Raw genomic sequence first — 14,071 nt, 5'->3', positions numbered from 1 at the left:
TCCCAAAACCCAACACCCAATACTCAACACTCAAACACCCACCAACCCAACACCCAACAACCAACACCCAACAACCCAACAACCCAACACCCAAAACCCAACACCCAATACTCAACACTCAACACCCACCAACCCAAAACCCAACACCCAACAACCAACACCCAACACCTCAACACCCAACACCTCAACACCCAACACCCAACACCCAACACCCAACACCTCAACATCCAACACCCAACCCTCAAACCTTAACACTCAACACTCAACACCCACAACCCAAAACCCAACACCCAACAACCAACACCCAACACCTCAACACCCAACACCTCAACACCCAACACCTAACACCCAACACCCAACACCCAACACCTCAACATCCAACACCCAACCCTCAAACCTTAACACTCAACACTCAACACCCCAAACACCCAAACACCCAAACACCCAACACCCAACACCCAACACCCAAACACCCAACACCCAACACCTAACACCCCAACCCTCAACCCTCAACCCTCAACACTCAACACTCAACACCCAAACACCCAAACACCCAACGCCCAACGCCCAACACCCAACAAATCAACAACTCAACATCTCAACACTCAACCTCAACACATACACCCAACACCCAACACACAACACCCAACACCCAACCCTCAACCCTCAACCCTCAACCCTCAACACCCAAACACCCAAACACCCAACGCCCAACGCCCAACGCCCAAAAACTCAACAACTCAACAACTCAACAACTCAACACCCAACAACTCAACACCCAACACCCAACACCCAACACCCAACATCCAACACCCAACACTCAACACCCAACACTCAACACTCAACACTCAACACCCAACACTCAACACTCAACACTCAACACCCAACACCCAACACCCAAACACCCAACACCCAACACCCAACACCCAACACCCCAAACACTCAACAACTCAACATCCAACATCCAACACCCAACACCCAACACCTCAACACTCAACACTCAACACTCAACACTCAACAACTCAACATCCAACATCCAACACCCAACACCCAACACCCAACACCTCAACACTCAACACTCAACACTCAACACTCAACACCCAACAACACCCAACACCCAACACCCAACACCCAACACCCAACACTCAACACTCAACACTCAACACCCAACACCCAACACCCAACACTCAACACTCAACACTCAACACCCAACAACTCAACATGTGACACCCAACACCCAACACCCAAACACCCAATACCCAACATAAAACACCCAACAACTCAACACTCAACAACTCAACACTCAACAACTCAACAACGCAACACCCAACACCCAACACCCAACACCCAACACCCAAACACCCAAATACCCAACACCCAACACAAAACACCCAACAACTCAACACTCAACAACTCAACACTCAACAACTCAACAACGCAACATCCAACACCCAACACCCAACACTCAACACCCAACACCCAACACCCAAACACCCAAACACCCAAACACCGAACACCCAACACCGAACACCCAACACCCAACACCCAACACCCAACACCCAACACTCAACACTCAACACCCAACAACCAACACCCAAACACCCAACACCCAACACCCAAACACTCAACACTCAACACCCAACTCCAAACATCCAACATCCAACATCTAACATCCAACACCCAACACTCAACACTCAACACTCAACAACTCAACACTCAACACCCAACACCCAACAACTCAACACTCAACACTCAACACTCAACATCCAACACCCAACACCTAACACCCAACCCTCAACCCTCAACCCTCAACACTCAACACTCAACACCCAAACACCCAACACACAACACCCAACACCCAACCCTCAACCCTCAACCCTCAACCCTCAACCCTCAACACCCAAACACCCAAACACCCAACGCCCAACGCCCAACGCCCAAAAACTCAACAACTCAACAACTCAACACCCAACAACTCAACACCCAACACCCAACACCCAACACCCAACATCCAACACCCAACACTCAACACCCAACACTCAACACTCAACACTCAACACCCAACACTCAACACTCAACACTCAACACCCAACACCCAACACCCAAACACCCAACACCCAACACCCAACACCCAACACCCAAACACTCAACAACTCAACATCCAACATCCAACACCCAACACCCAACACCCAACACCTCAACACTCAACACTCAACACTCAACACTCAACAACTCAACATCCAACATCCAACACCCAACACCCAACACCCAACACTCAACACTCAACACTCAACACTCAACACCCAACAACACCCAACACCCAACACCCAACACCCAACACCCAACACTCAACACTCAACACTCAACACCCAACACCCAACACCCAACACTCAACACTCAACACTCAACACCCAACAACTCAACATGTGACACCCAACACCCAACACCCAACACCCAAACACCCAATACCCAACACAAAACACCCAACAACTCAACACTCAACAACTCAACACTCAACAACTCAACAACGCAACACCCAACACCCAACACCCAACACCCAACACCCAAACACCCAAATACCCAACACCCAACACAAAACACCCAACAACTCAACACTCAACAACTCAACACTCAACAACTCAACAACGCAACATCCAACACCCAACACCCAACACTCAACACCCAACACCCAACACCCAAACACCCAAACACCGAACACCCAACACCGAACACCCAACACCCAACACCCAACACCCAACACCCAACACTCAACACTCAACACCCAACAACCAACACCCAAACACCCAACACCCAACACCCAAACACTCAACACTCAACACCCAACTCCAAACATCCAACATCCAACATCTAACATCCAACACCCAACACTCAACACTCAACACTCAACAACTCAACACTCAACACCCAACACCCAACACCCAACACCCAACACCCAACACTCAACACTCAACACCCAACAACCAACACCCAAACACCCAACACCCAACACCCAAACACTCAACACTCAACACCCAACTCCAAACATCCAACATCCAACATCTAACATCCAACACCCAACACTCAACACTCAACACTCAACAACTCAACACTCAACACCCAACACCCAACAACTCAACACTCAACACTCAACACTCAACATCCAACACCCAACACCCAACACCCAACACCTCAACACTCAACACTATACACCCAACACCCAACACCCAACACCCAACACCCAAACACCCAAACACCCAACACCCAACACCCAAACACTCAACACTCAACACCCAACTCCAAACACCCAACATCCAACATCCAACATCCAACATCCAACATCCAACACCCAACACTCAATACTCAACACTCAACAACTCAACACCCAACAACTCAACATCCAACACCCAACACCCAACACCCAACATCCAACACCCAACACCCAACACCCAACACTCAACACCCAACAACTCAACAACTCAACACTCAACACTCAACACTCAACATTCAACACCCAACACCCAACACCCAACACCCAACACCCAACACCCAACACTCAACACTCAACACCCAACACCCAACACCCAACACCCAACAACTCAACACTCAACACTCAACACTCAACAACTCAACATCCAACACCCAACACCCAACACCCAACACCCAACACCTCAACACTCAACACTCAACACCCAACAACACCCAACACCCAACACTCAACACTCAACACTCAACACCCAACACCCAACATCCAACACCCAACACCCAACACCCAACAACTCAACACTCAACACTCAACACTCAACAACTCAACATCCAACACCCAACACCCAACACCTCAACACTCAACACTCAACACTCAACACCCAACAACACCCAACACCCAACACCCACCACTCAACACTCAACACTCAACATTCAACACTCAACACCCAACAACTCAACATGCGACACCCAACACCCAACACCCAAACACCCAACACCCAACACAAAACACCCAACATCCAACATCCAACACCCAACACTCAACACTCAACACTCAACAATTCAACACACAACAACTCAACATCCAACACCCAACAACCAACACCCAACATCCAACACCCAACACCCAACACCCAACACTCAACACTCAACACCCAACAACTCAACACTCAACACTCAACACCCAACACTCAACACTCAACACTCAACACCCAACACCCAACACCCAACACCCAACACCTCAACACTCAACACTCAACACTCAACATTCAACACTCAACACTCAACACCCAACACCCAACACCCAACACCCAACACCCAACACCCAAAACTCAACACTCAACACTCAACACCCAACACCCAACACCCAACACCCAACACCCAACACCTCAACACTCAACACTCAACACTCAACACTCAACACTCAACACTCAACACTCAACATTCAACACTCAACACCCAACAACTCAACATGCGACACCCAACACCCAACACCCAACACCCAACACCCAAACACCCAACACCCAACACAAAACACCCAACAACTCAACACTCAACAACTCAACACTCAACAACTCAACAATGCAACACCCAACACCCAACACCCAACACCCAACACTCAACACCCAAACACCCAAACACCCAAACACCCAACACCCAACACCCAACACCCAACACCCAACACCCAACACCCAACATTCAACACCCAACACCCAAACACCCAACACCCAACACCCAAACACTCAACACTCAACACCCAACTCCAAACACCCAACATCCAACATCCAACACCCAACACTCAACAACTCAACACCCAACAACTCAACATCCAACACCCAACATCCAACACCCAACACCCAACACCCAACAGTCAACACTCAACACCCAACAACTCAACACTCAACACTCAACACTCAACACCCAACACCCAACACCCAACACCCAACACTCAACACTCAACACTCAACACCCAACACCCAACATCCAACACCCAACACCCAACACTCAACACTCAACACTCAACACCCAACACCCAACACCTCAACACTCAACACTCAACACTCAACATTCAACACTCAACACTCAACACCCAACAACCAACACCCAACACCCAACACCCAACACCCAACACCCAACGCCCAAAACTCAACACTCAACACTCAACACCCAACACCCAACACCCAACACCCAACACCTCAACACCCAACACTCAACACCCAACACTCAACACCCAACACTCAACACCCAACACCCAACACCCAACACCCAACACTCAACACTCAACATTCAACACTCAACACCCAACACCCAACACCTCAACACTCAACACTCAACACTCAACACGCAACACTCAACATTCAACACTCAACACCCAACATCCAACACCCAACACCCAACACCCAACACCCAAAACTCAACACTCAACACTCAACACCCAACACCCAACACCCAACACCCAACACCCAACACCTCAACACTCAACACTCAACACTCAACACTCAACACCCAACACCCAACACCTCAACACTCAACACTCAACACTCAACACGGAACACTCAACATTCAACACTCAACATTCAACACCCAACACCCAACACCCAACACCCAACACCCAAAACTCAACACTCAACACTCAACACTCAACACCCAACACCCAACACCCAACACCCAACACCCAACACCTCAACACTCAACACTCAACACTCAACACTCAACATTCAACACTCAACACTCAACACTCAACACCCAACAACTCAACACCCAACATCCAACACCCAACACCCAACACCCAACACCCAAACACCCAACACCCAACACAAAACACCAAACAACTCAACACTCAACAACTCAACACTCAACAACTCAACAACGCAACACCCAACACCCAACACCCAACACTCAACACCCAAACTCCCAAACACCCAAACACCCAACACCCAACACCCAACACCCAACACCCAACACCCAACATTCAACACCCAACACCCAAACACCCAACACCCAACACCCAAACACTCAACACTCAACACCCAACTCCAAACACCCAACATCCAACATCCAACACCCAACACTCAACAACTCAACACCCAACAACTCAACATCCAACACCCAACATCCAACACCCAACACCCAACACTCAACACTCAACACCCAACAACTCAACAACTCAACACTCAACACTCAACACCCAACACCCAACACCCAACACCCAACACTCAACACTCAACACTCAACACCCAACACCCAACACCCAACACCCAACACCCAACACCCAACACCTCAACAGTCAACACTCAACACTCAACACTCAACACTCAACACACAACACTCAACACTCAACACCCAACACCCAACACCCAACACCCAACACCCAACACCTCAACACTCAACACTCAACACTCAACACTCAACACTCAACACTCAACACTCAACACTCAACACCCAACAACTCAACATGCGACACCCAACACCCAACACCCAACACCCAAACACCCAACACCCAACACAAAACACCCAACAACTCAACACTCAACAACTCAACACTCAACAACTCAACACCCAACACCCAACACTCAACACCCAACACCCAAACACTCAACACTCAACACCCAACTCCAAACACACAACATCCAACATCCAACATCCAACATCCAACACCCAACACTCAACAACTCAACACCCAACAACTCAACATCCAACACCCAACAACCAACATCCAACACCCAACACCCAACACCCAACACCCAACACTCAACACTCAACACCCAACAACTCAACAACTCAACACTCAACACCCAACACTCAACACCCAACACCCAACACCCAACACCCAACACCCAACACCCGACACCCAACACCCAACACTCAACACTGAACAACTCAACATCCAACACCCAACACCCAACAACTCAACACTCAACACTCAACAACTTAACATCCAACACCCAACACCCAACAACTCAATACTCAACACTCAACACTCAACAACTGAACATCCAACACCCAACACCCAACACCCAACACCCAACACTCAACACTGAACACTCAACACTCAACAACACAACATCCAACACCCAACAATCAACATCCAACACCCAACACCCACCACCCAACACTCAACACTGAACAACTCAACATCCAACACCCAACACCCAACAACTCAACACTCAACACTCAACACTCAACAACGTAACATCCAACACCCAACACCCAACAACTCAATACTCAATACTCAACACTCAACACTCAACACTCAACACTCAACAACTCAACATCCAACACCCAACACCTAACAACTCAACACCCAACACCCAACAACTCAACACCCAACACCCAACAACTCAACACCCAACACCCAACAACTCAACATCCAACACCCAACATTCAACATCCAACATCCAACACCCAACACCCAACACCCAACACCCAACACTCAACACTCAACACTCAACACTCAACAACACAACATCCAACACCCAACAATCAACATCCAACACCCAACAACTCAACACCCAACACCCAACAACTCAACACTCAACACTTAACACTCAACACTCAACAACTCAACATCCAACACCCAACACCCAACAACTCGACACCCAACACCCAACAACTCAACACCCAACACCCAACAACTCAACACTCAACACTCAACACTAAACACTCAACAACTCAACAACTCAACATCCAACATCCAACACCCAACACCCAACACCCAACACCCAACACTCAACACTCAACACTCAACACTCAACACTCAACAACACAACATCCAACACCCAACAACTCAACATCCAACACCCAACATCCAACATCCAACATCCAACACCCAACACCCAACACCCAACACCCAACACTCAACACTCAACACTCAACACTCAACAACACAACATCCAACACTCAACAATCAACATCCAACACCCAACAACTCGACACCCAACACCCAACAACTCAACACCCAACACCCAACAACTCAACACTCAACACTCAACACTAAACACTCAACAACTCAACAACTCAACATCCAACACCCAACAATCAACATCCAACACCCAACAACTCAACACCCAACACCCAACAACTCAACACTAAACACTTAACACTGAACACTCAACGCTCAACAACTCAACATCCAACACCCAACACCCAACAACTCGACACCCAACACCCAACACTCAACACTCAACACTCAACAATTCAACACACAACAACTCAACATCCAACACCCAACACCCAACACCCAACACCCAACATCCAACACCCAACACCCAACACCCAACACTCAACACTCAACACCCAACAACTCAACAACTAAACACTCAACACTCAACACCCAACACTCAACACTCAACACTCAACACCCAACACCCAACACCCAACACCTCAACACTCAACACTCAACACTCAACACTCAACACTCAACACCCAACACCCAACACCCAACACCCAACACCCAACACCCAAAACTCAACACTCAACACTCAACACCCAACACCCAACACCCAACACCCAACACCTCAACACTCAACACTCAACACTCAACACTCAACATTCAACACTCAACACCCAACAACTCAACATGCGACACCCAACACCCAACACCCAACACCCAAACACCCAACACCCAACACAAAACACCCAACAACTCAACACTCAACAACTCAACACTCAACAACTCAACAACGCAACACCCAACACCCAACACCCAACACCCAACACTCAACACCCAAACACCCAAACACCCAAACACCCAACACCCAACACCCAACACCCAACACCCAACACCCAACATTCAACACCCAACACACAAACACCCAACACCCAACACCCAAACACTCAACACTCAACACCCAACTCCAAACACCCAACATCCAACATCCAACATCCAACACCCAACACTCAACAACTCAACACCCAACAACTCAACATCCAACACCCAACATCCAACACCCAACACCCAACACCCAACACTCAACACCCAACAACTCAACAACTCAACACTCAACACTCAACACTCAACACCCAACACCCAACACCCAACACCCAACACCCAACACTCAACACTCAACACTCAACACCCAACACCCAACACCCAACATCCAACACCCAACACCCAACACTCAACACTCAACACCCAACACCCAACACCCAACACTCAACACTCAACACTCAACATTCAACACTCAACACTCAACACCCAACAACCAACACCCAACACCCAACACCCAACACCCAACACCCAACACCCAACACCCAAAACCCAACACCCAACACCCAACATTCAACACCCAACACCCAAACACCCAACACCCAACACCCAAACACTCAACACTCAACACCCAACTCCAAACACCCAACATCCAACATCCAACACCCAACACTCAACAACTCAACACCCAACAACTCAACATCCAACACCCAACATCCAACACCCAACACCCAACACCCAACACTCAACACTCAACACCCAACAACTCAACAACTCAACACTCAACACTCAACACTCAACACCCAACACCCAACACCCAACACTCAACACTCAACACCCAACACCCAACACCCAACACCCAACACCCAACACCTCAACACTCAACACTCAACACTCAACACACAACACTCAACACCCAACACCCAACACCCAACACCCAACACCCAACACCTCAACACTCAACACTCAACACTCAACACTCAACACTCAACACTCAACACTCAACACTCAACACTCAACACCCAACAACTCAACATGCGACACCCAACACCCAACACCCAACACCCAAACACCCAACACCCAACACAAAACACCCAACAACTCAACACTCAACAACTCACACTCAACACTCAACACTCAACAACTCAACACTCAACACCCAACACTCAACACCCAGCACCAACACCCAAACACCCAACACCCAACACCCAAACACTCAACCTCAACACCCAACTCCAAACAAACACCCCAACATCAACATCCAACACACCAACTCCAACACCAACACCAACATCCAACATCCAACACCAACACTCAACACTCAACACCCAACACCAAATCAAACCAACACCAACTACCCACCACAACCCTAAAACCTCACCAACAAACCAAACTCACACCACACCAACAACCAACTCCAACACCAACATCCAACACCCAACACCCAACACCCAACACCCAACACTCAACACTCAACACCCAACAACTCAACAACTCAACACTCAACACCCAACACTCAACACCCAACACCCAACACCCAACACCCAACACCCAACACCCAACACCCGACACCCAACACCCAACACTCAACACTGAACAACTCAACATCCAACACCCAACACCCAACAACTCAACACTCAACACTCAACAACTTAACACCCAACACCCAACACCCAACAACTCAATACTCAACACTCAACACTCAACAACTGAACATCCAACACCCAACACCCAACACCCAACACCCAACACTCAACACTGAACACTCAACACTCAACAACACAACATCCAAGACCCAACAATCAACATCCAACACCCAACACCCAACACTCAACAATGAACAACTCAACATCCAACACCCAACACCCAACAACTCAACACTCAACACTCAACACTCAACAACTTAACATCCAACACCCAACACCCAACAACTCAATACTCAACACTCAACACTCAACACTCAACAACTCAACATCCAACACCCAACACCCAACACCCAACACCCAACACCCAACACTCAACACTGAACACTCAACACTCAACAACACAACATCCAAGACCCAACAATCAACATCCAACACCCAACACCCAACACTCAACAATGAACAACTCAACATCCAACACCCAACACCCAACAACTCAACACTCAACACTCAACACTCAACAACTTAACATCCAACACCCAACACCCAACAACTCAATACTCAACACTCAACACTCAACACTCAACAACTCAACATCCAACACCCAACACCTAACAACTCAACACCCAACACCCAACAACTCAACACCCAACACCCAACAACTCAACACCCAACACCCAACAACTCAACATCCAACACCCAACATCCAACATCCAACATCCAACACCCAACACCCAACACCCAACACCCAACACCCAACACTCAACACTCAACACTCAACACTCAACAACACAACATCCAACACCCAACAATCAACATCCAACACCCAACAACTCAACACCCAACACCCAACAACTCAACACTTAACACTGAACACTCAACACTCCCAACACCCAACACCCAACACCCAACATCCAACACCCAACACCCAACTCTCAACACTCAACACCCAACAACTCAACAACTCAACACTCAACACTCAACACCCAACACTCAACACTCAACACTCAACACCCAACACCCAACACCCAACACCTCAACACTCAACACTCAACACTCAACATTCAACACTCAACACTCAACACCCAACACCCAACACCCAACACCCAACACCCAACACCCAACACCCAACACCCAAAACTCAACACTCAACACTCAACACCCAACACCCAACACCCAACACCCAACACCTCAACACTCAATACTCAACACTCAACACTCAACACTCAACACTCAACACTCAACACCCAACAACTCAACATGCGACACCCAACACCCAACACCCAACACCCAAACACCCAACACCCAACACACAACACCCAACACCCAACCCTCAACCCTCAACCCTCAACCCTCAACACCCAAACACCCAAACACCCAACGCCCAACGCCCAACGCCCAAAAACTCAACAACTCAACAACTCAACAACTCAACACCCAACAACTCAACACCCAACACCCAACACCCAACACCCAACATCCAACACCCAACACTCAACACCCAACACTCAACACTCAACACTCAACACCCAACACTCAACACTCAACACTCAACACCCAACACCCAACACCCAAACACCCAACACCCAACACCCAACACCCAACACCCAAACACTCAACAACTCAACATCCAACATCCAACACCCAACACCCAACACCCAACACCTCAACACTCAACACTCAACACTCAACACTCAACAACTCAACATCCAACATCCAACACCCAACACCCAACACCCAACACTCAACACTCAACACTCAACACTCAACACCCAACAACACCCAACACCCAACACCCAACACCCAACACCCAACACTCAACACTCAACACTCAACACCCAACACCCAACAACCAACACTCAACACTCAACACTCAACACCCAACAACTCAACATGTGACACCCAACACCCAACACCCAACACCCAAACACCCAATACCCAACACAAAACACCCAACAACTCAACACTCAACAACTCAACACTCAACAACTCAACAACGCAACACCCAACACCCAACACCCAACACCCAACACCCAAACACCCAAATACCCAACACCCAACACAAAACACCCAACAACTCAACACTCAACAACTCAACACTCAACAACTCAACAACGCAACATCCAACACCCAACACCCAACACTCAACACCCAACACCCAACACCCAAACACCCAAACACCCAAACACCGAACACCCAACACCGAACACCCAACACCCAACACCCAACACCCAACACCCAACACTCAACACTCAACACCCAACAACCAACACCCAAACACCCAACACCCAACACCCAAACACTCAACACTCAACACCCAACTCCAAACATCCAACATCCAACATCTAACATCCAACACCCAACACTCAGCACTCAACACTCAACAACTCAACACTCAACACCCAACACCCAACAACTCAACACTCAACACTCAACATCCAACACCCAACACCCAACACCCAACACCTCAACACTCAACACTATACACCCAACACCCAACACCCAACACCCAACACCCAAACACCCAAACACCCAACACCCAACACCCAAACACTCAACACTCAACACCCAACTCCAAACACCCAACATCCAACATCCAACATCCAACATCCAACATCCAACACCCAACACTCAATACTCAACACTCAACAACTCAACACCCAACAACTCAACATCCAACACCCAACACCCAACATCCAACACCCAACACCCAACACCCAACACTCAACACCCAACAACTCAACAACTCAACACTCAACACTCAACACTCAACATTCAACACCCAACACCCAACACCCAACACCCAACACCCAACACCCAACACTCAACACTCAACACCCAACACCCAACACCCAACACCCAACAACTCAACACTCAACACTCAACACTCAACAACTCAACATCCAACACCCAACACCCAACACCCAACACCCAACACCTCAACACTCAACACTCAACACCCAACAACACCCAACACCCAACACTCAACACTCAACACTCAACACCCAACACCCAACATCCAACACCCAACACCCAACACCCAACAACTCAACACTCAACACTCAACACTCAACAACTCAACATCCAACACCCAACACCCAACACCTCAACACTCAACACTCAACACTCAACACCCAACAACACCCAACACCCAACACCCACCACTCAACACTCAACACTCAACATTCAACACTCAACACCCAACAACTCAACATGCGACACCCAACACCCAACACCCAAACACCCAACACCCAACACAAAACACCCAACATCCAACATCCAACACCCAACACTCAACACTCAACACTCAACAATTCAACACACAACAACTCAACATCCAACACCCAACAACCAACACCCAACATCCAACACCCAACACCCAACACCCAACACTCAACACTCAACACCCAACAACTCAACACTCAACACTCAACACCCAACACTCAACACTCAACACTCAACACCCAACACCCAACACCCAACACCCAACACCTCAACACTCAACACTCAACACTCAACATTCAACACTCAACACTCAACACTCAACACCCAACACCCAACACCCAACACCCAACACCCAACACCCAAAACTCAACACTCAACACTCAACACCCAACACCCAACACCCAACACCCAACACCCAACACCTCAACACTCAACACTCAACACTCAACACTCAACACTCAACACTCAACATTCAACACTCAACACCCAACAACTCAACATGCGACACCCAACA

At 48.4% G+C, this 14,071-nt stretch overlaps 1 protein-coding gene across 1 annotated transcript in view; it reads left to right on the top strand.

The window, feature by feature from the left end:
* Nucleotides 1–523: 523 nt before the first annotated feature.
* The window catches only part of LOC140472215 (uncharacterized), a gene marked incomplete at both ends in the record, with an annotated part of 90,515 nt that continues 76,967 nt past the window's right edge, over nucleotides 524–14,071 (top strand). Inside the window, one exon of the mRNA XM_072567472.1 lies at nucleotides 524–715. Coding sequence (XP_072423573.1) covers nucleotides 524–715 — 192 coding nt within the window. The remainder of the gene's footprint in view (nucleotides 716–14,071) is intronic.

Source organism: Chiloscyllium punctatum, unplaced genomic scaffold (assembly GCF_047496795.1).
Source record: "Chiloscyllium punctatum isolate Juve2018m unplaced genomic scaffold, sChiPun1.3 scaffold_280, whole genome shotgun sequence".
NCBI classification, from domain to species: domain Eukaryota; kingdom Metazoa; phylum Chordata; class Chondrichthyes; order Orectolobiformes; family Hemiscylliidae; genus Chiloscyllium; species Chiloscyllium punctatum.
Note: the sequence above shows the minus strand (reverse complement) of the source record. Positions and strands in the feature narration are given on the sequence as shown.